Source organism: Mirounga leonina, unplaced genomic scaffold, assembly GCF_011800145.1.
Source record: "Mirounga leonina isolate KUSES-001 unplaced genomic scaffold, KU_Mleo_1.0 Mir_108, whole genome shotgun sequence".
NCBI lineage: Eukaryota > Metazoa > Chordata > Mammalia > Carnivora > Phocidae > Mirounga > Mirounga leonina.
In genome coordinates, this window is record NW_023270237.1 from 5,095,736 (window position 1) to 5,123,478 (window position 27,743).

The following is a 27,743-nucleotide window of genomic DNA, read 5'->3' on the forward strand; positions in this document are numbered from 1 at the left end:
AAGTTAGAATATATAATTCCAATGAAACAATGTTACAGGTGCAGAATAAAAGAGCAGAATAATATTTTACAATAATATTACAACATGTGGTTTTAATATTACACTTCACTTATTTCTGTGGGATCAATGTACTTTAGGCTGGCTGACTAGAGAACATAAACAATGTTTAAAACATTATTTCTATGGAAAAACTTAAATTTTAGTAAAAGATAACTGATTTAAAAACTTATTTGTGAAATATATCTACTCACATTTTACTTTTTAAAAATGAATGTGCATATTATAATGCATACCATTTAATTATCCTATTTATAGAATTTGAAAGTGTAGTTTCCATTACAGGTTGGGCTCTAAGAAATTCACAATCAGGAAGGTAAAATGTCTACCAAAATACTTAAACATTTTAGAGAATAATGTTTGAACACATAAAAAACTGAGCAAAAACTGATAAAGTCTGACTTTAATTTAGAAGTCTTTTTAAACAGGGGTGCCTGGGTGGCTCAGTCGTTAAGCGTCTGCCTTCGGCTCAGGTCATGATCCCAGGGTCCTGGGATCGAGCCCCACATCGGGCTCTCTGATCAGCGGGGAGCCTGCTTCTCCCTCTCCCACTCCCCTGCTTGTGTTCCCTCTCTCGCTGTGTTTCTCTCTGTCAAATAAATAAATAAAATCTTTAAAAAAAAAAAAAGAAGTCTTTTTAAACAGCTTGTCTATGGCAAACACTGTTGACAGAGTCAAAAAATAACCCTAATTCATAGATTCTACTCCCTGTTTTGCCAAACATTGATATTTTTGATGTTATTTAAATTCTTAGTATCTAGGATAAGTTATTTGATCTCTAGGATTCTAATTACATATATTATTTACCAACTGCTTTACAACCATTTGTTTTCATATGTATGTGGTAAAAATATATGTTGCAATTTACTCAAATATACACTGTGGCTATAAAAAATGACATTCAGTTCCTATTTTGATATATTACTATAAATATGTTCTTAAAACATCTTTGTTTCATGCAATCATTCATGCACACATGCTTACAATTCTTGAAAAGGTATCTGAGTGCCTACTATGTGTCAGCCGTAATTCTGGACACAAGAATAAAAGATTGAATAAGGTACCATTTATGATTTTAAGATTTCATAGTTTAGTATGGCTATAGACATTCAATAAAATCAGTGTAATGAGTGGGATAATACAAATATGCAGAGTATTACTTTAATAGCTTAGAGGAGATAGTAACAAATATAGCCTGGATAAACTGGGAAAATCTACATGACGTAAGTAACATTTTTTTTTTTAAGATTGTATTTATTTATTTGACAGAGAGAGAGCACAAGCAGGTGGGGTGGGAGAGGGAGAAGCAGGCCTCCCGCCAAGCAGGGAGCCCGATATGGGGCCTGATCCCAGGACCCCGGGGATCATGACCCGAGCCCAAGGCAGACGCCTAACGACTGAGCCACCCAGGTGCCCCAATAAGTGACATTTAAGTAGGATTTGAAGAAATAAGCAGGATCTCACAGATGAAAAAAAAAGGTGGGGGGGAATACTATGTTTACAGGCATGAAAATCAAGCACACTCAGAATATTCTAACTTACCTAGAGCAAAGGTTGTCTGGGTTTAGGATACAGGAAATGAAATTTGGATTAGAGAAAATGTGGACAATGAGAAATTCATAGGAAAGAACATAAAAGCATATAAAATCTCAAAACTTACAGGCTACCAAAGGAAAAGAAACAAATGAACACAACTGAGAAGGAAAACAAAGTATAACCTGTAGAGAAGGTACTATTCCAATCAAGAAGGTAAGTTTCATATGAAGAGGCAAGTTAACATCTTCAAAGGCTACAGACAAATTTAAAAAAACCCCACTGGATTGGACAATTAAGACACTGTAAATTACTGGAATATGATAAAAATCAGTGGTGAGGATGAATTAAGAAGGATGAACATTTCCACCTCCTTCCTCTGCATTAGGAGGTTTTCTAAATATTATAGCATATTAGAAAAATATCAAGTGCTTCTTTTTCTGCCTGCGGAAAAGAATTAGGGACTTTCCTTCCACAGTATATAACAGGGACTATACCATGTTCCTGGGCATAGCCATGTGGTCGTTCATTAATTGAGCCTAAGAAGACAATGTAATAGGCAGTTAATCCATCTGATAGCTAAGGCAATGCAAAACCATCACTGTGATATTCTTCTTTACAGATTTGCTGTTCCAGTTAAATAACTTTTCTTTTTTTCTTTTTATTTTTTTTAAAGATTTTATTTATTTATTTGACAGAGAGAGACACAGCGAGAGAGGGAACACAAGCAGGGGGAGTGGGAGAGGGAGAAGCAGGCTTCCCGCTGAGCAGGGAGCCCAATGTGGGACTGGATCCCAGGACTCTGGGATCATGACCCGAGCCGAAGGCAGACGCTTAACGACTGAGCCACCCAGGAAGCCCAACTTTTCTTTTTTAAAAAACATTTTTAAAAGATTTGAGAGAGAGAGAGCACATGTGGGGGGGGTGTAGAGGGAGACAATCCTCAAGCAGACTCCCCACTGAACATGCTGGGGCTTGATTCCAGGACCCTGAGATCATGACCTGAGCAGAAATCAAGAGTTGGTCACTCAACCGATGGAGCCACCAGGCGCCCCCAGTTAAATAACTTTTCAAAGAAGAGCTGGCCACAGGTAAAACATATCTCATTGATATTTTACATAAAAAATCAGGTATTTGTTTCTTATTTTCACACTACTAAAAATTACTTCTGGTTTCTAGTTTTTATATTTTTAATTCCTTCAATTTACCTTCTGCAATAGGTTTCTTAGAAAGTTACCACAGAAATAAAGATTTTTTTATAATATTGTAAAGTAGTAGTAAATGCCCTTTGTTTATATTATTTACAAAGAACTCAGTACTGGGCATTAGTAACAAATTAGTAAGATTAAAATATGCTTCTGATTCTTGATGTGATTGTTCAAATATGTATTTATAAAACAGTTATTATTTGGGATAGAGAAACATGCTACTTATTAATGAAGACAACTAAATACTAAAAAAAGTGTATTTTTAGGCAGAAACAAATATATTTGAGGGAATACTGAGTTCTAAATATAATATTGGCATGTAGGTAATAGTATTACTATCTATCTGAAATACAGTAGAATGAAAATGGCCAAAAGGCTCCTAATGAGTCAAGAAAGATGTTACAAATTCTATTCACTAAAGGCAAATGCAGTTTACCCAAAGGTGAATCATCTCATCTTCACTCAGAACGCGCTGACACTAGTATACAGATAAAGATAAATTATACTATCTAGTTTCCAAGTGCAAAGCAGATTATAAAAGCAAAACAGGAGAGAGACTCTTAGGACATGCTTCCATAGTACTCTTAAGAACTATGAAAAGTTCCACAAAGACTTTAGAAAATCTTTTACCCTAGGACTCAAAATTGGTCCTAACGTAGTATCATCATATTATAATTCAATATTCAATGGGTATTTAATTAAAAATGATATGTAAAAGGTTAAAAATCTTCTATATATACTTTCATAGCAACATATATCTTGTCTTTGCACCAGCTGACACAAATGAAATAGGTCTGTATATATTTAATGTCTATCTCTCCTATGAATGACACAGGAAAAGTCTAAATTTATATCCAGAATAATCATCTATGATGATGCAGAAATGTATCTTAGAAAACTTTCATGTAAATGGCTAATACTTATATTCTATAATACCTATTGCCAGCTTTACTCATTATCACCAAAATTTGGAAGCAACCAAAATGTCTTTCAACAGGTGAAAAAACAAGTTGTGGTGCATCCATATAATAAATACTACTCAGCAATAGAAAGAAATGAAAATGAACTCTCGGGGTGCCTGGGTGGCTTAGCTGGTTAAGTGTCTGCCTTCGGCTCAGGTCATGATCCCAGGGTCCTGGGATTGAGCCCCGCGTTGGACTTCTTGCTCAGCGGGGAGCCTGTTTCTCCCTCTCCCTCTGCCTGCTGCTCCCCCTGCTTGTGCTCTCTCTGTCAAATAAATAAATAAATAAAATCTTTTTAAAAAAGAAAGAAAGAAAGGACTCTCAAGACTATCAAGCCATGAGGACATGAATGCATAAAAATACATATTGCTAAGTTAAGGAAGTTACTCTGAAAGGCTATATACTATAATCCAACCATATGAAGTTCTGCAAAAGGCAAAATTAAGGGGACAACAAAAAGATCAGTAGTTGTCAATGATTTGCTGGTGGGGAAGAGGATATATTTGGAGCACAGGGGATTTTTCTGGACAATGTAACAACTGTATATGATACTTTATAGGCTGACCAATGACACACTATGCCTCTGTCAAAACTCACAGAATTATACAACACAAAGAGTAAACCATAATGTAAATTATGAACTTTAGTTAATAGTAACACATAAGTATTGCCTCATCAGTTGTAAGAAGTTAATAATAAGGGAAAACTGGAAGGGGTTTGAGTGTGGTGAGGTATACAGAAACTCTGTACTTTCCATCAAATTCTGCTGCGAACTTAAAACTGTTCTAAAAAAATAAAGCTTATTAATTAAAAAAAGAGTTTATTCTTTTTATAAAAATGGGCTGTGATATTGCATGTAATGCATTCATTTAAAGTAATCAGGAAACAAGTTACTTGTGTGAAAATGAGATTTTAGTGTCACAAGGTTTATAATCAGTTCATATATTAAAAGAAAAGAACTGAGGATGGAAAATGACTACAGAACAGGGGCTCTATGCAGTTCAATGCCCTTCATAATGCACATTTACATACATTAAGGAACTAATACAATATCCTTAAAGAATCCAAGGGATGCAAGGTATAGACAAACCATTAAGACTCAACATTATTCATAATAAAACCTAACTATAGCCACAGTACCCTTGATGGGGAAAGAGAAGTAGAATTATAAATCTATTACCTTGTTTTTGAAGCCAAAAGTTAGTTAGCTCCAAAGGTACAACAATTTGTCTTTACATTTTAATACAGATCCAGCAATGGATTTTCTAGAGCCTAATATAGGTAGAGGGCCTAAAGATAGGTCAAATAAGCAAAGGTGTGGTCCACATTTTGATCTTTTCTCCATAGGTTATACTCTTTATGTCTACGTAACACACATACACGTGCGCTCGCATGCACACGCACACACACAGAGCTCTCTCTTCCCAAAAACATGTGAAAGACAATTTGACGGCCCAGGAAATTTGTATGGTTTCAGATTCAACTGAAGATCAAAGAAACTGAGATGTCAGGAAGTCCACACGATCTCCCCTAGCTAAGCACCAAGGATCTGTGGTAACAATTGTGTCTTGGTACACAGCATATATGGGTGAGACACCTAACTCTGGCTTTGCAATGGCCCTTTGTAGTCACACCTATTATCCCTGAACAAGTATAAAATCGGTAAAGCATATGATAGGAATGAAACATAATTAGGTCATTCTCCTTAGCCTAGAGTAATTCTAATTGTCTAAAATGCTTGACAAAAATGGTAGGCCCCAGTTCTCAATTAAAAAAAAAAAAGACTTGGAATCTCAAGAGTTTTCTTTCTGAGATAGAAAAAATAAATATCTACCTCAAAATGGGTGCTTGACCTTAGTATACATGTCCTTATTCAGACAGCAGATATTGTAGTACCACAATAAAAAATTTGTTAAATTATAATATTGGATGACTTAAATGCCTAAGTACTACTGAAGTCTCAAGAGCCTGGTGGCTGAAATTTTGTTCCCCAATACTTGCTATAACACTTTATGCTGGCACTGTCTTCAGACCTCAGGTTGGGAGGAAAAACCATGTATAACTGTCCAAATAAAAATTCAGGTATTGAATATTGCACTTGGCTGAAAGTACAGAAGTATTGGGGCGCCTGGGTGGCTCAGTTGGTTAAGTGACTGCCTTCAGCTCAGGTCAAGATCTCAGGGTCCTGAGATCGAGCCCCGCATTGGGCTCCCTGCTCGGTGGGAAGCCTGCTTCTCTCGCTCCCACTCCCCCTGCTTATGTTCCCCCTCTCTCTGTCAAATAAATAAATAAATAAAACCTTAAAAAAAAAAAAAGTACAGAAGTATTAAAGAAGGTCTAATTACCTTTTTTTTTTTTTAAAGATTTTATTTATTTATTTGACAGAGAAAGACACAGCGAGAGAGGGAACACAAGCAGGGGGAGTGGCAGAGGGAGAAGCAGGCTTCCCGCCAAGCAGGGAGCCCGATGCGGGGCTCAATCCCAGGACCCTGGGATCATGACCTGAGCCGAAGGCAGACGCTTAACAACTGAGCCACCCAGGTGCCCCTGTCTAATTACCTTTTAATAATATATACTGGTAGTATTTAATTAAATACTAGTAGAATTCTGACACTGAATAAAAAGTTATTTCATTCTGATGGCCTTTTTCATTTTTTTTAACTTATTAGTATTTAAAAATAATGCCTAGAATCTACTTGAAAGAGTCATACTTGTGTTGGCCTTACATTTCAGGGGATCTTGCATGCCAAGATTATTTTGAAATAGGACAGATGATTTATGGAATCTCCATTTAGGTATATCCTAACCCTTACAATGGATAGAAGAGAGCCTCAGAAAGGGATGTGATCAACTACTTCCATTTTTGGTACTCAAGTTATTTGACTATATCAAGGATTTCTTCATTGAGAAATTCTTTTACAATCAACAGGAGTCAAAAGGGATCAAATAAAAAGAGATGAAATACTGTTTTAAAAAGAGACAAAGTTTCCCTTTATTAAGTTATTCATAGTTTTAATACCATAACTGAGCCTCCAAGTTTTCTGAATTTCTCAACCACAGTGACTTTTCACTTTTATACAATCTCTCTAGACCTTGTCATCCTCCGGAACTACTCCATCTCAGAAATCTTTTTTTCTTTTTTTTTTTAGAGAGGGAGGGAGGGAGAGGGAGAGAGAGAATCTTAAGCAGGCTCCATACCCAGCGTGGAGCCCCACATGGGGTTTGATCTCACAACCTGAGATCATGACCTGAGTTGAAATCAAGAGTTGGGCGCTTAACCAACTGAGCCACCCAGACGCCCCATCAGAAATCTTTAAAAATCTATTATTTCCTTCTGTCCCTGCTTTCACATTTACCTTAAGCATTCCATTTATAATGTCTACCAACCATTCATTCATTCAGCAAATACTGATTAAGGATACCACTCAGTATCTGGAGTCCACCCCTTTTTCAACTCAACCTGAACCTTACATAGTCTCTTATCAGGTCTCTGAACTTCCTGGCTTCAAGAAACACTTCAGAAGTCTGGTTCTCAAAAACAATTTTCTATCACTTGAACTGAGCCACTGGTCTCTATCATCTTGCAATGCACTCAAGGGTCTACCAATGCATTTAGTAGTCTATATTGAAATTATTTGTATATTTTCAACTAAATTATGTCAGTTAATGGTACTGATCCAATTTAGAAAATAAGGAATGAAGAACAGAACTGGCTTGGTCTCAAGTGGTGGGGAACTGAATTCACTATTATAACTCTTTTGGAGTCATTTTTTTTTTGAGCCATGGTAACCTGGTTACCATTATGGTTTTACCTTCCTTCAACTGTAAAGGTTAGTTCCCTCTTGCAGATAAAAGTATGAGTTTAAAAATATGAGAAAAATACATGAGGAATATCCCTTATCTCAAAAAAAAAAAATCTGTACCTTTGAGGCTGTATGTATATTCTGACTAAATATACCTATATCCTTAAAAGAAGTAAAAAATATACAAAGGATTCTTTTTATTAGGGCGGGCCAGTAATCTAATTTGATAAAGAATGACCTCTGACTGAAGCTGAGACTAAGCACCAGAACCCAGAAACCTGAGAGAGGTACTTTGATTGCAGGAGTCTTGGGAAGACCATGTATAATGCTGCATACTCCCGGTCCTAATCAAAACAGCTGGCAGTATTTTAAGATAATAAAAAATAGACAATATATGGAGAAATTTATCAAAATACGTTTAGGATGTGTATGTGAGAATTGTTAAGACACTGATAAAAGAAACTGAAGGTCCCAATACATGGACAGATACATTGTGTTCATTAATTGAAAGACTCAATATTAAAAAGTAAATTCTTCCCTAAATTGATCTATATGCAATTCCAATCAAAATCCCTGTAGAATTTTTGCAGACTCTAAAATTTACATGGGAAGGGCACAAACAATTTTGAACAACAAAAAGTTGGAGGACTCACACTGTTTGGTTTCAAGACTCACTATAAAGCTATAGTAATATAGTAAAGAGAGTGTGATATTGCCAAAAACATAGACACACAAATCAATACAAGAGAATAAAATCTAGAAACAGAATCAATATAAAACTGGTAAATGATTTTTGACAAATGAAAATCCAATTCAAAGGAGATATTCTTTTCAACAAATGCTGCATTCATGTGCAAAAAAAATGAACTTCAATCTGTATTTCATACTATATACAAAAATTAGACCCAAATAGTTACAGATTTAAACATAAAAGGTAACACTTTTTGAAGAAATTCTTCCTGACTTTGGGTTAGGCAAAAAATTCTTAGAAAGGATTTCAAAAGCACAAACCATAAAAGAAAAAATGTGATGAATTAGATGTCATCAAAATTAAAAAAAAAAAAATTTCTTGTGGAAGACTTTAAGAAAATGAAAGAATAAGCCACAGACTATAATAAAACATTTGAAAAAAGACTAGTATCCAGAATATACAAAAAACTTAAAAAATTCAACAAAAATAAAACTAATCAAAAACCATGGGATAAGATTTGAACAGATACTTCACCAAAGAAGATATACAGATGTCAAATAAGCACATGAAAAGATACTCAAAATAATTAGTCGTTAGAGAAATGCCAATAAAAACCACAATGAGATACCATTACATACCTAGAGTGGCTAAAATTTCAGTCGTATGAAATGAAAATTTACATTTACACAAAAATCTGAATAAGAATGTATATAGCAGTTTTTTTTTTTTTAAGATTTTTATTTATTTATTTGAGAGAGAGAATGAGACAGAGAGAGAGAGCATGAGATGGGGGAGGATCAGAGGGAGAAGCAGACTCCCTGCTGAGCAGGGAGCCTGATGCGGGACTCGATCCCGGGACTTCAGGATCATGACCTGAGCCGAAGGCAGTCGCTTAACCAACTGAGCCACCCAGGTGCCCTATAGCAGTTCTATTTTTAAAAGACAAAAGCTAGAAACAACATGAATTGGGAATGGAGGAACAAACCATGGTAGGCCCGTACGTATAATGAAATACTCCTCAGCAGTAAAAAGGAACAAACGAAAATATGGATAAATCTCAAATGCTTTTAGATAACTGAAAGAAACCTGACTCAAAAGGCTACATACATATTGTATAATCCTCTTCATATGACATTCAGTGAAAGTCGAAACAAGAACGATTGAGAATTATTAGTTGTCCAGGGTTAAGAAGAGTGGAAGGGATTTAAAGGTTTGACTACAAAGGAGTGATAGCAAAAGGAAATTTTGTGGCAAAGTGACTGAACTATTCTACATGTTGATTGTGGTAATAGTTACATCACTACGCATTTGTCCTCAGAACTGCTGACGAAAGAAAAGGTAAATTTTACTCTAATTAAAAAACACTGAAAATAGAAGGGAGAGATAAAAAGCTTCCAGGACAAACAAAAACTAAAGGAATTTGCAGACACGAAACCAGCCCTACAAGAAATATTGAAAGGGGTCCTCTAAGCAAAGAGAGACCCTAAAAGCAACATAGACCAGAAAGGAACACAGACAATACACAGTAACAGTCACCTTACAGGCAATACAATGGCACTAAATTCATATCTTTCAATAGTTACCCTGAATGTAAATGGGCTAAATGCCCCAATCAAAAGACACAGGCTATCAGATTGGATAAAAAAACAAGACCCATCGATATGCTGTCTGCAAGAGACTCATTTTAGACCCAAAGACACCCCTAGATTGAAAGTGAGGGCGTGGAAAACCATTTACCATGCTACTGGACACCAAAAGAAAGCTGGGGTGGCAATCCTTATATCAGACAAATTAGATTTTAAACCAAAGACTATAATAAGAGATGAGGAAGGACACTACATCCTACTTAAAGGGTCTATCCAACAAGAAGATCTAACAATTGTATCTATGCCCCTAACGTGGGAGCAACCAATTATATAAGCCAATTAATAACAAAAGCAAAGAAACACATCGACAACAATACAATAATAGTGGGGGACTTTAACACCCCTATGGTGAGCGCTGTGAAGTGTGTGAAACTGTTGAATCACAGACCTGTACCTCTGAAACAAATAATACATGATATGTTAAAAAAAAGAAGAAGATAGTAGAAAGGGAAAAATGAAGGTGGGGGGGGGGAGATTGGAGTTGGAGACGAACCATGAGAGACTATGGACTCTAAGAAACAAACTGAGGGTTCTAGAGGGGAGAGGAGTGGGAGGATGGGTTAGCCTGGTGATGGGCATTAGAGAGGGCACGTACTGCATGGAGCACTGGGTGTTATACACAAACAATGAATCATGGAACACTATGTCAAAAACTAATGATGTAATGTATGGTGATTAACATAACATAAAAAAAAACAAGCTGTAAGTAGAGAATTTAACTGAAAAAGAAGGACTAATGATCATCATAAAAAACCAAGCCACTCCCTTCTCCTAAAGGCAATGATATAATAGTATTATACTTACTGGAATTATACTACAAAGTCTTATATGCCTTTAAGGGTAAAGGACAGAAGAATGAGATGGCAACTTCAAATGTAGGCTATCTCCTAATATGCTGGCAGGCCAAAAATGTCTACAGTTATACCACATTATCATGGCACAGATTGATCCCAGGATTATTTTTCCTTGAGAGAGAAGGAAAAACCCTTCTTAGCGAGTCCTCTGACATATCCATTTCCACACTTGCCTTTTTTTACTTTTAAAAGGGAGGTAAGGGTAAGAAAAGATACATAAAAACACTGAAAAAAAATAAAAATAAAATAAAAACACTGAAAACTGAGATTAAATATACATGTACTACATACTTCCCAAATGCCATGTAACTGCTAATGAAGCAGTTTCCATGGAAAGAGAAAGCATTAATAGAAGAGCATATCCTGAAATCAAAAGGACATAATTCTTGGGCCCAGAAAGTTTACAATATGGAACCCTATCTATAAGCTTGCAATGTTTTGTTTCCAGAGAGCTCTTAGAATGTATATCCCAATTTTTGCAGTAGAAACTATTGGTGTCTTTCGTAATAGGCACAAGGGGGCACTGGAGCACAGAGTATTAAGTATGTCTTCCGCTACACCTCAGGACTTACCCTAGGAGGGGGGGCGGAGCGGGTTGTAGGAGAGGAGCAGCTAGTATGCATACTGTATCTCCATTTCATAAAATTTCTATTTTTAGTAGAAGATTTTACAAGACTAGATTCAAATGTATGCATTTTTTCAGCAAATTCAGGGAATGAATTTTTCCTTCTATCAAGCCTTATTAATAAGAATTGCTTTGATTTCTTAATTCTTATTAGGTCAACTGTAATTCCTGAACTTAATAAATTACCACAACAAAGTCCTTCAAATGAAAATCACTATTATTTACTGATCTCATCTTTTAATCTATGGCTCTACCACAATAGAGTGAAAGCTACAATATAAGTTCATAAATAATTCTTCAACTACTTAGTATGCTAGATTAATGGCTCTCATTTTGTATACAGGCATATTTCATTTTATACACTTCACAGATATTGCCTTTTTTTTTTTTTTTTTTTAAACTAAGTGAAGGTTTGTGGAACCCGGACTGGAACAAGTCTATTGATGTTATTTTTCCAACAGCATTTGCTCACTTTAGGTCTCTGTCACATTTTGGTAATTCTCGGAATATTTCTAACTTTTTCATTTTATTACATTTGTTATGGTGATCTGCGATAAGTGACCTTTGATGTTACTAGCATTAACAGTTTTGGGGTACCACAAACCACACCATGTAAGATAGAGAACATAATCAATAAATGTTGTGTAGGTTCTGTCTGCTCTACCAACCAGCCATTTTCCTATCTCTCTCCCTTCTCCTCAGGTCTCCCTATTCCCTGAGACACAATAATATTGAAATTAGGCCAATGAATAAGCCTACAATGGCCTCTAAGTGTTCAAGTAAAAAAATGTCACTCACCTCTCTCACTTTAAATCAAAAGCCTGAAGTGATAAAGCTTAGCTAAAAAGGCATGCCAAAAGCCAACACAGGCCAAAAGCTAGACCTCTTGTGCCAGCTAGCCAAGTTGTGAGTGCAAAGGAAAAAAATCTCTGAAGGAAATTAAAAGTGCTACTCCAGTGAACACATGAATTACATCAAGGCAAAAAATCCTTAATTGCTGATATGAAGAAAGCTGTAGTGGTCTGAATAGAAGATCAAACCAGCTACAACATTCCCTGACAGCTACAACATTTCCTGAAGCCAAAACCTAATCCAGAGCAGGGCCCTAACTCTCTTCAATTCTAATTAAGGCTGAGAGAGGTGAGGAAGCTGCAGAAGAAGTCTGAAGCTAGCAGAGGTTGGTCCATGAGGTTTAAGGGAAAAAAGCCATCTCCATAACATAGAAGTACAAAGTGAAGGAAGCAGCAAGAACTTATCTAGAAGAATATGACAAGTTTTCTGGAAGATCTAGCTAAGATAATTAATGAAGATAACTACACTAAACAACAGATTTTCATGTAAGCAAAACAGCAAAGTTGCCATCTAAGACTTCTACAGCTAGAGAGAAGTCAATGCCTGGGTTCAAACCTTTCAAGACAGGCTGATTCTCTTGTTTGGGGTTAATGCAGGTAGTGACTAAATTGAAGCCAGTGTTCACTTATCATTCTGAAAATCCTAGGGTCCTTAAGAATTATGATAAATCTCTGCCTTTGCTCTATAAATGGAACAACAAAGCCTGGATGACAGCACATCTGTTTATAACACCATTTACTTTACTTTAAGCCCCCAGTTGAGACCTACTGCTCAGAAAAAAATTTCCTTTTAAAATATTACCGCTCATTGACAATGCACCCGGTCATTCAAGAGCTCTAAAGGAGATGGACAAGATTAATGTTGTTTTCATATCTGTTAACATAACATCCATTCTGTGGCCCATGGATCAAGGAGTCATTTTGACTTTCAAGTCTTATTATTTAAGAAATACATTTCATATGGCTATAGCTGCCACAGATGGTGATTCCTCTGATGAATCTGGACAAAGTAAATAGGAAACCTTCCAAAAAGAATTCACCATTCTAGATGCCATCAAGAACATTTGTAATTTATGGGAAGAGGTCAAAACATCAACATTAACAGGAGTTCAGAAGAAGTTGATTCCCCCCCTCACGGATGACTTTGAGGGGTTCAAGACTTCAACAGAAGTAACTGCAGATGTGGTGGAAACAGGAAAAGAACTAGAAGTGGAGCCTGAAAATGGGACTGAATTGCTGCAATCTCATGATAAAACTGAATCAATGAGGAGTTGCTTCTTATGGATGAGCAAAGAAAGGTTTCTTGAGGGGGAATCTACTCCTGGTGAAGATGCTGTGAAGACTGTTGAAATGACAACAAAGGATTTAGAATATTACATAAACTCAGTTGATAAAGTAACAGCAGGGTTTGAGAGGACTGATTCCAATTCTGAAAGAAGTTCTACTATAAAATGTTATCAAACAACATCACATGCTAGAGAAATCCTTCCTGAAAGGAAGAGTCAATAGACGTAGCAAATTCATTATCTTACTTTAAGAAACTGCCATAGTCACCCATCCTTCAGAAACCACCACCCTATTTATCAGTCAGCAGCGATCAACAATGAGGCAAGACCCTCTACTAGCAAAAAGAGTATAACTAACTGAAAGCTCAGATGATGGTTAGCATTTTTTAGCGACAAAGGATTTTAAAATTAAGGCATGAACACTGTTTATTTTAGACATAATGCTATTACACACTTAATAGACTACAGTACAGTGTAAATGTAACTTTTATATGCACTGGAAAGCCAAAAAATTCATTTGGCTCACTTTATTGCAATATTTACTATACTGTAGTGATCTGGAATTGATTCCACAGTTATCTCTGAGGTATGCCTGTATATGAAAAGCTATTTTGAAAAATCTAATTTTTTTGTAGAGACAGTAATGTAATGGGATTCCTATGTGCCCATTACCCAGATTTAACAATTTTTATCTCATAGTCAATCTTGTTTCAATTAAAAAAATATTAATTTCTGCAAAAATATTATCAGTCAGTATTCAAGTTTCCCAGCATAGACCTTTTTTTCCTTTTCAGTTTGTTCAAATTAAGATCATAATAAGTTCCACTTACTGCAACTCATTGACATGAAGGTTTTACCTCTTTTCCTCCTGCAATGTCTTTGTTAAAAAAGTGAAGTCACTTGTCCCATGCAGTCTTCAATTACCTGTATTTTGCTGACTATACCCCTGAGGCATTTTTAAACATGCTCCTCTTGTCCTTGTAATTTTCTATAATTGTGGAATTTAGAGTCTTAATCAAAATCAGAATGCACAGAGAAGACAACCTCATATGTGGTACCATGTTTCATCAAGGGGCATATGCGTATTGCCTTGTATCTGTGACAGACAATAGCAGCCAATGATGAACAATGCCTAAATGCAGTATTTCACTGAGAGCTGCAAAGAAATGACATTCTAATTTTATCATGCCTTCATTATTTACTATCTGTAATATATCTAGTAAGTGAAAATTCTCATGAAATCTTTGGTTTCCAAGAAGTGCTTTGTTTAGAAAAGGAAGAATAAACACTTGGTTTTTATGAGTTTTTGAAATGAGTTAGTATTTTAACCTCCCAGAATGGTAAACAATGAGAATGTGTTTTTTAGGGGAGGGATCATTATAAACTGTTATATTTAAGTAAATGTAGCATGTTCCAAATTACTGCAGTTGTTTATTTCTATTATTGTCAAATTTCCCCATCTTTGGCCAGTGAGAACCTCTTCAATTAGTTTCTGGGTCTTTTAGACAGACCTTAGTAGTCTTTAATAGCTTTCCTGCTTCTGGTATAACAAAATATCCCAGGATCATCTTGTCCATCTCTTGCCCCAGACCTGAAATCAACCATATACCCAACCCAAGGAACTTTGGTACTTTTCAATGGGAAACAGCATTCAGAAACAACAGTCTGGGTTCTAAGGAGTGCTCATTTCTCCTGAATTGGCATTTTATCTACACCTTTTACTGTGGTAAGTTAGTATAACTTTATACTAATAAATAAAATTCTACAGATTGTTTAAAAATTGTGATCTTGTATTTCTATCTCTTTCTTTTCCCATACTATATGTGATTCTTGTTATACAATGTCACCAACATAATTAAAATCATTTCCCTTGTTGCACAATATATATACAACAATTTGGGAATAATAACAACAACACTATGATTAATGAAAACCATTTAAGGTTTTTATATTATTCTTCTGTCCTCGGGGTATAATCCACCCGGCATGTATAATCAAATTACGGTGTTTTAAAGTCACTTAAAATAGTTCCTTCCTACAATTATACCACTTAGGCTTCTTTGTTTCATTTTGCTTTCACTTTTAGGTTTGTTTTTTAAATAACTGAAACTTGTTTTAGAGTTATGTAAAACATTTACATGGTTTCAACATCACACCTAGAAAATAAGATGTATTTGCAGAACTCTAGCTATTCCTTCTATTTCGGTTCCCTATAGTGGAATAGTTTTTTTTTATTAATTCCTAAATTAAAAAAAAATAAAATTAGAAATGTGCATATATACAAATATATTTAGTTAAACAGTAACATACTTTATGAACTTTTCTGTACCTTATTAGTTTTACTGCATAATAATATTAATTGGCTATCAAGGCATAGAAGATGCTCTTCATTTGCTTTAACACCCATATAATACTCCACTGGATAATAATAAATATTCTATGCAATCAGAATCTTACTGATAAATACTTGTGTCCTTTCAGTCTTTTGCTACTACAAACAGTGCTACAATGAATGTAGCCTTGTTCATATGTCATTTTGTATTTATGCCACTCTGTATTTGGGATATATCCCCAGGAGTGAGATTTACTAGATCAAAGAGTAAATGAATATTTAATTTAGCTAGATAATGTCAAATTTCCCAATATACGAGGTTGTACTACTTTGTATTCTAATAGACAAGCTGTGAGAAAGTGCCTATCTTCCACAGTCTCACCAAATGGGTATGCTGCCGATTTGAAAGGAGAGGTGAAATGAGGAAGAATTTGACAGGTGAAAACTATTACCTCAGTATAGTTTTGTTCACTTTTTCCCTTTTATACACTATTTCACTGATGTATTCTTTGTTGTGGGCAGAGGGGCAGAGGGAGAGGGAAAGAGAATCTTAAGCAGGTTCCACCCCCAGCATGGAGCCCAACACAGGGCTTGATGTTATGACCCTGAGGTCATGACCTGAGCCGCAATCAAGACTTGGATGCTTAACCGAATGAACCACCCAGGAGACCCACATTGATCTACTCTTATCTTTACTTCCTGCCATATTCATAGCTGGGTTTTATTTGCTCTTATTTTTCTCTCTTAAGGTAAATCCCTGGGTCACTGATTTTATTTTCCATCCTTTCTAATACAAGCATTTAAAGATATAAATTTCTCTCTAAACCCTGAAGATGCATCTACACGTCATTTCATTTTCGAAATGACATCTAATTTCCCTTGTGATTTCTTCTTTGACCCACAAACTGTGGGTGTTATCTAATATCCAAACATTTGAATGTTTTTCCTAGACATCATACTGTTATTATTCTAATTTAACTCCACTATGGTCCAAGAACATAGTCTTGTGTTATTTCCATCCTTTTAAATTTATTTAGAATTATTTCATGACCCAGCATATGGTCTCTTGATAAATATACCATGTGTACTTGAAAAGAAAGTGTATTACTGCAGCATGAAGTGTAGTGTTCCATAAATATCAATTAAATCAAGATGAACGAGAATGTTTGTCAAATCTTCAATGTGTTTGCTAGCTTTTTATGTAGTTATTCTACCAACTGCTATAGGAAGGGTATTAAAATTTTCAACTATGACTGCAAAATTACCTATATGTAATTTCTGTAATTCTGTAAAATTTTACTTCAGGTATTTTGAAGCTATGCTATCAGGTGTACACATATTTGTCACTGTTATGTCAGAATTGTGACCAAGAGGTAGTACATATATATGAAAAGATATAGGAACTTTATTAAGCCCTGTTCTAAGTCCATTTCTTAGGAAATTCTATCCAAAAGTATGAGTCATTGCTATTTACTAGTTGCAATGGATAAGGATCAATATGATACAGTTCTTATTTCCAAAGAGGCTTACAGGCATATTTCAAAAGGATTGCAGTAAATATCTAGATAGCAATCCTTATAAAAATACCACAGTATAGCTCCTTAAATTTAAGAAGTTTATATAGTACATGTACATACACTCCTTTCAATTCATTTTTAACATCTAAATCCTCTCAATTCACCCTATGAAGTAGATACTAAGTACATCTTATAGCTGAGAAATGTAAAATCCATAAAGATTAAATGATTTATCCAACATTACACAGTTAACATTTGGTAGAGCCAAAACTCAAACCTAAATCTACTTTTATAATACCACACATAGCTCCAAAAAAGAAAAGCGTACTCAACAATGTAAATTGGAGACCAAAAAGCAAAAGTTACAATTTTAATTATATAAATATGAATAATTCTAATAAGAAATGGGAGGAGATATTACCTATGAAAGTATGAACTCTAATAGTAAAAGTAATATCAATATCTTATTTCTCAGGGCCTGATATACTTTGGGAACTTAATAAATGTCAGTGGACTGAATAAATGAAGTTGATGAGTGAGTGAAACAATATGGCTAATATAGAGTTTTCTGATGTCAGATTTTAAAAGGACATGTATAAATAATGGAAGGAGGGAAATGTAACTAAAGATATTTATGAATTAATATCATAAACCTTATTTATTTATAATATTTTCAGAATAGACTAAATTTTATAAGTGATACAAAGGAAAACCAAACAGGCCTACTGGTTGTATAAATGTAAGAGGATGAACCAAGAAGAAACAGGAATACTGCATGGGAAAGATGATGTAATGTTAACAGATGCAGAGAGAATAAAGAACTACTCACACCTCCTTTTTTGCATCCATCTTCTCCACCAAGGAGAATTGAGTAGAAAACTGGAAAAGGTAGAAGAAACATAGTTAAAAAGTAAATGAAGTTGAAATGAGAAAAGACGACAGTAAGAGAATACCTAGCTAACTTTGTAAACTAGTTTTTGTCTACAGAGCCTAAATAATCACAGGTCTGAATTAGACATGCAACTCTAATGTGTATAATCTGTAAAACATCATAAGAAAATAATTTCTAAAATGCACTGATTTGGGAAATGGAGAAACTTTTTTTCTTAGAAAATTATGTATCAAAGACCCTTTGAGTTGAAAAGGCTCTTGACGATCCATTAACGTTGACCTATATCCAAAGGTCAAAAATGATTACTTGTAAGTTGGCTTATAAGCACTAAAAAAAGAAAAAAGGTTATACCAAGAGCAAGTTTTATTTCACTACAGTGATCTTAAGTTTCTTCTTTATTGATAAATTTCTTCTTTTTAGGGAGGCTAGTGTAACTAACTAATACACTAGATTTTTAAAATTCTAATATTGTAGGGAAAGATCCTGAACATACTTTGAGGAATAAAATAAAAACCATATAAGCTCATTAATAATATAGGATAACTTGGTACTCATAGCTGGATTAAAAAAAAACCATACACACAATTTACAGTATTAACCAAGAACTAAAGTAAAAGTGATTGAATGTCTTCAAAAGTAATCCACAGGGCTTGAACCTCATACTTCAATCAAGATACTGAGTTGACTCAACAGGATGCAAAGTTAAGAATAATAATTAACATGTTGGATGATAAAATGAAGACTCCAATAAATTTCAACAGACTAAAAAATGAGCAGAATCAACTAATATTAAATAACAGCAATAGCAGTGGTAGCTGACTTCATGAAATAAAAGAAGGTTAAGCTAAAGCCAGAATTTGGGAAAGCTGATAAACACTCCAATTTACAACACAGAAGCCCACAGTGGTCTTTTTTTTTTTTTTTTTTTAAGATTTTATTTATTTATTTGACAGAGAGAGAGACAGCAAGAGAGGGAACACAAGCAGGGGGAGTGGGAGAGGGAGAAGCACACTTCCCACCGAGCAGGGAGCCCGATGCGGGGCTCAATCCCAGGACCCTGGGATTATGACCTGAGCTGAAGGCAGATGCTTAACGACTCAGCCACCCAGGCGCCCCCCCCCACAATGGTTCTTTATTTATTCATTTTTTTATTATGTTTTTTGTTTTTTATTTTTATTTTTTTTGAGGGAGAATCTTAAGGAGGCTCCACGCCCACCCTGAGATCATGACCTGAGCCAAAATCAAGAGTCAGACGACTATCGCACTCAGCCATCTAGGCGCCCCAGAAGCCCACAATGGTTCAATATTAGTTCAGGGGAAAGCACTAATAAGAAAAATAATATTAGTATGTTTAAGCAGCAGCTAGACACACAGATCTCTACTTGGCTCTAGCCTAGCAACTGCCTCCTCTTTCACTTTGGAGAAACGTGTTTCCCCTGGAAATGGTTATTGGAGGGTCTATGAATAAGAGAGCGTATTAAAGCAAGTTGAAGACAGAGACTGCTACTGAAACAGGAAAATCAAGTGAAAGTTACAAAGAACCAAACCCCTCCTGCAATGCCTAGTTTTGTTTGTTTGTTTACCTCAATGGGTATAAACTTTGAGAGGGAAAAGATTGGCAGATATCTCTGGGAAACCTGACCAGTTTAACATAAAAGACACCTAAATGCAGACATTAGTTATTCCCTAAAAAAGGAGTCTGATCTCCAAACAGTAAAAATACAGTCAACAAACCCTGCCCATGTTGCTCAGAGCTCCCCAGGTGTTTTTTAAGTGTTAAAGCTATTAAATCTGAGTAGTCAGAATCACCATACATTTCATGTGAGAAAAACGCCAAATTTTTCTAGACTACATTACACAGAGAAAAAAGTGACTGGAAGACAAGAAGACTCTGAATGGAGAAGAAAACAACAACAACCCCCGCCAAACCCTAATATTATTATTCTCAATAAGATAAATTTAACAATCAAAATACAGAAATAGGAAGCTATCAAAAAATAACTTTGCTGGAAAACAAAAACACTTTAGGAAATTAAACTATGATGGCAGAAATGAAAAAACTCAATAGAAGATTTAGAATATAAAGTTGTAAAAGTTTCCAACTACAACAAAAAGAATATGGGAGAAAAAATATATTGTAGAAAGAGGACCAATGTGGTCCCATATCGTAAAACAAAGTTCTGATAAAGAGAGAAAAAAACACACAAAAGAGGGAACTAAAGAAGTAATTCAAGAAAATTTCCGAGAACTGAAACTCGAAGTTCCCAGACTGAAAAGCAACTCCTAAAAAGCTAATAAGCATTCACATGAAGAGATCCAGGAATGTCATTGTGAAATTTCAAAGAACAAAAAGAGAAGATCCCACCTTCTTCTTTCATATAGAAGATTAAAAAGCAAAACTGCATGACTTCTTAAAAGCAACACCAGAATCTGGAAGACATTAGATCAATGCTTTCAAAATTCTGAGGAAAAATCATTTCCAATCTCTAATCCAGAATTCTATATCCAATCAGATATGTCTCAAGTTTGAGCTTAAATACAGATCCTTTCAAGGCTCCTGGCTGGCTCAGTTGGTAGAGCATGTGACTCTTCATCTCGGGGTTATAAGTTCCAGCACTACATTGTGTGTAGAGATTACTTAAAAAATAAAATCTTAAGGGGTGCCTGGGTGGCTCAGTCAGTTAAGCGTCTGCCTTCAGCTCAGGTCATGATCCCAGAATCCTGGGATCCAGTCCCACGTCGGGCTCCCTGCTCAGCGGGGAGTCTGCTTCTCCCTTGCCCTTCACCCCACTCTCATGCTCTCTCTCTAATAAATAAAATCTTAAAAAAAATTTGTTTTTAAATAAATAAAATAAAATCTTATTGGTCTGCGGCATATATCCTGGCCCAAATCCAAGGAATTGTTCTAAAGTCCAAAGATATGGAGGAAGTACCAGGATGGAAACCTGACCCAGGATGCATCTAATGTTGAGTAGCTGGATTCTTTGCTGTAGCACAGGATTAAAATAAATGGTCAGTGGAAATGGGAAAAAAAATAATAAATAAAATCTTTAAAAAATTACAAATCAATGAAATAAACAGGCCATCAAAAAACAGTATCTTTTTGGGGGGCAATAATTTTTTTTTAAGTAAGTTAAGTCCCCAACATGGGACTTAAACTCACAACCCCTATATCAAGAGCTGCATGATTTAATACTTTTTAAAGAGATTACTAAATGATATATTCCACTAAGACATGGAACCCAGGAAAAGAATCCAATCAAAAAAAAAAAGAGGCAAGGGAATCACCAGTATGATGGCAAAACAAGATCACAAGAGTTCTGGAGAGTACAGTTATAAAGTCTCCAGGAAAGATTACATAAAGAAGATAAAATGGACAGGATACCTAATATACATACTTGAATGTACTGAAAAGATTTTATATAATTTGGCGATTAAATTAGTGACAAGTATACAGAAAACTAAATAAAGGGAGGAAATGCAAGACCATTATTATATAATATATAAAATATTTTCCAAAAAATTAAGTCAATATACACTAAAGTAGGTAGCCAAAAACAGTGTTTATATACTTATAATAATACAAACATCAGGTATCCATCTAATCAATATTGTAACTGTATTGTAAGTATGGTAGGATACAGGTTTATCTAGTTTTTACGTTTTTATCTACTCTTGATATTTTGGAAACATAACTGTTAAATGTTTGTTTTTAATGTTCCCTCCTCTCATGCATATTAATTTCAGAAATCTCTAAAGTTTAGTAACTATTGTTAGCATTTCAAAAGCATGGCCATTGAGGACTCACTTATAACTGAAACCTTCTTACATATAAAAACACTACAGACAGAATGCTCTAAGAATGATGGAACTGTCTGGGATGCTTAGGAACACAGTACTGGGCACACAGTTCATCATCAAAAAATACTGTCTGAGTAGCGAAAAAAAAAAAAAAAAGATCACATAAGGAATAGTCTTAACCTCAGGAAACAGTAAAAAGTCTCAAAGCCCCCTTTCTGAATGCCTGGAAGTACTATCAAATATCTATCAGAGAAATCAATGAGCAGTAGGCCTATTCCAGATTTAATATGTTTAAATATTAATGAATGACTCCAAAAGCCTAGCACATAAAACAACAGGTTACTTCACCCAGGCACAAATTTAATCACACATACTTCATGGCTTCTGTGCATAGGAAATTACTTGTTAAAAGAACTTAATAGGGCGCCTGGGTGGCTCAGTCGTTAAGCGTCTGCGTCGCCTCAGGTCATGATCCCAGGGTCCTGGGATCGAGCCCTGCGTCGGGCTCCCTGCTCCACGGGAAGCCTGCTTCTCCCTCTCCCATTCCCCCTTCTTGTGTTCCCTCTCTCTCTGTCAAATAAATAAATAAAATCTTTAAAAAAAAAAAAACAAGAACTTAAGAAATGAACTTGGTAAATGAACAAAAAAGCATCCAAAGTTCAACACAATTATGAATCTCTCTTAAATCAACACATCTTTTATTAATCTCAACTTAGTCTAATATAGGCTAACATTTATAAAATAAAAAAATGTACCAAGAAAAAAAGAGAAAGTTCAGTGTGTTCCTGAAGGAAAGGAAGGGTAGGTGAACAGGTATGAAACTGATGATATTTGTGAATTTGGCAACCATTGCAAATACCAAGGGCCATATGAAAAATTGGAGACATATTCCATAAGGATCCAAAGACATGTATGTAGTTAATAACAGAGCCAGGACTACAGATTAGTAGTCCAAACTTCTAATAATCTTTCCAACATATCATACTGCCCTTCCTTCAGTTAGCACCTTCTTTCTAAAGAAGAACAATATACTGGGAGAAACTGGGAAGATGGAGGAGTAGGAGGACCCTAAGCTCACCTCCTCCCACGGATACAACTAGGTAACACAAACATCAGTGTAAATAAGCCAGTGACCTGAAGACTGGCAGAATAAACTCCACAACTAAAGGTAAAAAAGAGGCCACATCAAGACGGGTGGGGAGCTAAACAGCCTGCAGGACCGTCTGGGACCCACTGGCGTGGAGAAGGGAGAGAAACAGACTATGACACTGGGAAGCCTGCATGGGTAAGACAAATCCCCATAACATTTGGCTTTGAAATCTAGAGGGGCCGAATTTCCTTAGTTCTTATAATCAGTGGGACTTAAAGCCTAGAATTTAAAAACCGAGCAGCTCAGTTCTTGGAAAGCATGGAGGGTAACAGGAAGCGGAGCACCTGCCATTAAAAAGCACAATAACCACAGAGATATAGTGTGGCAGCAGTCTGAAAAATGCCTAGGGCATATGGGAGGTAGAGTGATTTACTAATCTGAGAGCCTGTCCCAAAGGAGAAGAGATCACTGGGAGACTCCTCCAGGAACAAAGGAGCTGGCAGGCACTATTTCCCTCTTCCGCCCACCAGCATAAACACACAGCCACCTGCAGGAACCAGCACAATACCAACATTCAACTACTTAACTTGCTTACACCAAGCCCCGCCCCCCCAGACTTTGGTGGATCCGCCCTTTACAGTCACACTTGCCTCAGTCCTGGAGCTGCAGGTCCCTCACCTGGAAGACCAAAGCAAACCTGCCAACATTGCATCTCCTGACGCCTGTGCTTCGTGGGATCTCAGCCAGGTGGTGGAGGACCCCTCCTAAGGAAGACCTGTGCATACCTTGTTAATGGTATTTATGCCCCGCCCACCCACGTTTTGTGGATCCTCCCAGGCCAGCCTTCCTCCAAACAGAAAATCAACAAGTAAACACTGGCTTTGAATGACACACTGGACCAGATGAATTTAACAGATATATTCAGAACATTCCATCCTAAACAGCAGAATACACATTCTTTTCAAGTGCACCTAGAACATTCTTCAGAAGAGATCATGTATTAGGCCACAAAACAAGATTCAACAAATTCAAAAAGATCAAAGTCATACCATGCATCTTTTCTGACCACAACGCTATGAAACTAGAAGTCAATCACCAAAACACAAAACAAAACAAAAAACAACCCTGGAAAGAGCACAAACAGCTGGAGGTTAAATAACATGCTACTAAAGAATGAATGGGTCAACCAAGAAATAAAAAAAGAAATGAAAGATTACACGGGAAGAAATGAAATGAAGACACAGCAGTCCAAAATCTTTGGGATGCAGCAAAAGCGGTTCTAAGAGGGAAGTTTATAGCAATACAGGCCTACCTCAAGAAGCAAGAAAAATCTCAAATAAACAACCTAACCTTACAGGTAAGGGAGCTAAGAAAAATAACAAACAAAACCCAAGTCCACAGAAGAAAGGAGATAATAAAGATCAGAGCACAAATAAATAATATAGAAACTTAAAAAACCACAATAGAACAAGAAAACCAGGAGCTGATTCTTTAAAAGATCGACAAAATTGATAAACCTCCAGCCAGAATCATGAGAGAAAAAGAGAGAGAGGACTCAATAAAACAAAATCAGAAATGAAAGAGGAGAAATAACAACTGAAACCACAAAAAAAAAGGATTATAGGAGAATATTATGAAAATTTATACGCCACCAAACTGGACAACCTATTAGAAATGGATAAATTCCTAGAAACTTATAACCTACCAAAACTGATCAGGAAGAAATAGAAAATCTGAACAGACCTATTACCAGCAATAAAATTGAATCAGTAATCAAAAACTCCCAACAAACAAAAGTCCAGGACCAGAGGGCTTCACAAGTGAATTCTACCAAACACCTTTTTTTTTTTTTTTAAGATTTTATTTATTTGAAAGAGAGTGAAAGAGAGAGAGATCATGAGCAGGGGGTAAGAGTAGAGGGAGAAGCAGACGCCCCGCTGAGCAGGAAGCCGGGGTCACGACCTGGGCTGAAGGCAGACACTCAACCGACTGAGCCACCCAGGCGCCTTAAATGATACCAAGCATTTAAAGAAGAGTTAATACCTATTCTTCTCAAACTATTACAAAAAACAGAAGAGGAAGGAAAACTTCCAATTTCATTCTACAAAGTCAGCCATTACCCTGATACCAAAACCAGATAAAGATACCACAAAAAAAGAGAACTACAGGCCAATATATCTGATGAACATAGATGCAAAAATCCTCAGCAAAATATTAGCAAACCAAATCTAACAATACATTAAGAAAATCATTCTGAGGGGTACCTGGCTGGTTCACTCAAGCAGTGCATGTGACTCTTGATCTCAGGGTTGTGGGTTTGAGCCCCATGTTGGGTATACAGTTTACTTAAAAATAAAAAATCTAAAAAAAAGGGGGGGGGGGAAGGAAAATCATTCACCATAATCAGGGGATTTATTCCTGGGATGCAAGAGTGGTTCAAGATGAGCAAGTCAATCAATGTGCTACAATACACCAACAAGAGAAAGGATAAGAACCATATGATTGATAATTTCAATAGATGCAGAAAAAGCATTTAGCAAAGTAAATATCCACTCATGATAAGAACCCTCAACAAAGTAGGTTTCGAGGGAATATACCCCAACATAATAAATATGAAAACACACAGCTGGGGCGCCTGGGTGGCTCAGTCGTTAAGCGTCTGCCTTCGGCTCAGGTCATGAGCCCAGGGTCCTGGGATGGAGCCCCACATCGGGCTCCCTCCTCCGTGGGGAGCCTGCTTCTCCCTCTCCCACTCCCTGTGCTTGTGTTTCCTCTCTCGCTGTGTCTCTCTCTCTCAAATAAATACATAAAATCTTTAAAAATAAATAAATAAATAAAAATAAATCTTTAAAAAAAAAAAAGAAAACACACAGCTAACATCACACCCAATGGGGGAAAATGAGACCTTTTTCCTAAGGTCAGGAACAAGAAAGGATGTCCACTCTCCCCACTTTTATTCAACACAGTTCTGGAAATCCTAGCCACAGCAATAAGGAATAAACAGCATCCAAATTAGTAAGGAAGAAGTCAAACTTTCACAATTCGCAGGTGATATGATACTATATATATATAGCAAACCCTAAAAAGATTCCACCAATTCCTCCCGCCAAGCAGGGAGCCCGACGCGGGGCTCGATCCCAGGACCCTGGGATCATGACTTGAGCCGAAGGCAGACACTTAACAACTGACCACCCAGGTGCCCCTCATGCTTCCCTTTAAATGTAAGAAAAAATTCTCCTCCTCTAGAGCCTAGGGAGAGGGTGTGGCCCTGCCAACAACTTGATTTCATACTCTGACCTCCAGAGTTGAGAAAATAAATTTCTACTGTTTTAAGCCACCAAGTTTGCAGTGATGTATTACTGCAGCCCTGGAAAACTAAGATCAGGAATTTCACAGATATTATAGGGTTTAAAAGCCACTGCATTAAACAAAGAAAAAAAGACACTGCCTGATTCCACTTATTTGAAGATGTATTTATTTTGAGAGAGAGCGGAGCACACACACAAGCGGGGGGTGGGGGGCAGAGGGAGAGAGAGAATCTCAAGCATATTCCACACTGAGTGTGGAGCCCAATGTGGGTCTCAATCCCAGATCATGACCTGACCTGAAATCAAGTGTTGGACGCTTAACAGCCTGAGCCACCCAGGTGCCCCTGAAGTTCAACAATAGGCAAATCTCATCCATAGTGATAGAATTAGTAGAATAGAGGAGGAGCAGTATAGACTGGAATGGGTAACTGGGTAAGGATGGTGTGTAAGAAACATTTTTTTTTTTTTTAAGATTTTATTTATTTTTCAAGAGAGAGAGAGAGACAGCGAGAGAGGGAACACAAGCAGGGGGAGTGGGAGAGGGAGAAGCAGGCTTCCCGCGGAGCAGGGGGCCTGATGTGGGGCTCAATCCCAGGACCCTGGGATCATGACCTGAGCTGAAGGCAGACGCTTAACGACTGAGCCACCCAGGCGCCCTGTTAGAAACATTCTATATATATATTTTTTTAAGATTTTATTTATTTTTTAGAGAGCGAGTGAGAGAGAAACAACATGAGAGGGGAGAGGGTCAGAGGGAGATGCAGGCTCCCCGCTGAGCCGAGAGCCCGACGTGGGACTCGATCCCAGGACTCTGGGATCATGACCTGAGCCGAAGGCAGACGCCCAACCATCTGAGCCACCCAGGCGCCCCAGAAACATTCTATATTTTGATCTGGGTGGTAGTTACATGAGTAGATAAAAACATATTTTTTTAAACTAAAGAATAGTGTATATTCTGGATGATATAATTTTAAAAAAGAAGAAAACACAAAGATACACTATCAAAATAATAATCACAGAAACTTGCTAAATAAGTTATGATTGAAGACTTACTAGTAGTTCAGAGCTATCTTAAGACTTAACCCATTGTAACCAGGCACACTGAAAGATACATAATTTCCAAATACTTAGTCTCATCTTTCAATATATGTGTTTGTGTATTTACATGAAAGAGATAATAGGAAAATAGGTCAAAGACAAGCACTCTTCAATATTTTTATTTGACAGCACTGTTGGGACTTAAACAGTTTTGGTGCTGAATACCAAAATAGGTTATTTGATTTATGT

At 36.4% G+C, this 27,743-nt stretch overlaps 1 protein-coding gene across 3 annotated transcripts in view; it reads right to left on the reverse strand.

Annotated features, from left to right (window-relative positions):
- LOC118019659 (probable JmjC domain-containing histone demethylation protein 2C) overlaps nt 1–27,743 on the reverse strand; it is a 341,719-nt gene that overhangs the window by 207,578 nt on the left and 106,398 nt on the right. Inside the window, exon 1 of one of the 3 annotated variants that reach the window (XM_035019051.1) lies at nt 18,195–18,472. The exons of the other annotated variants lie outside the window; for them this stretch is intronic. Coding sequence (XP_034874942.1) covers nt 18,195–18,266 — 72 coding nt within the window. The 5' untranslated portion in view covers nt 18,267–18,472. Of the gene's footprint in view, nt 1–18,194; nt 18,473–27,743 lie in introns of those variants that run through there. 3 annotated transcript variants of the gene reach the window in all.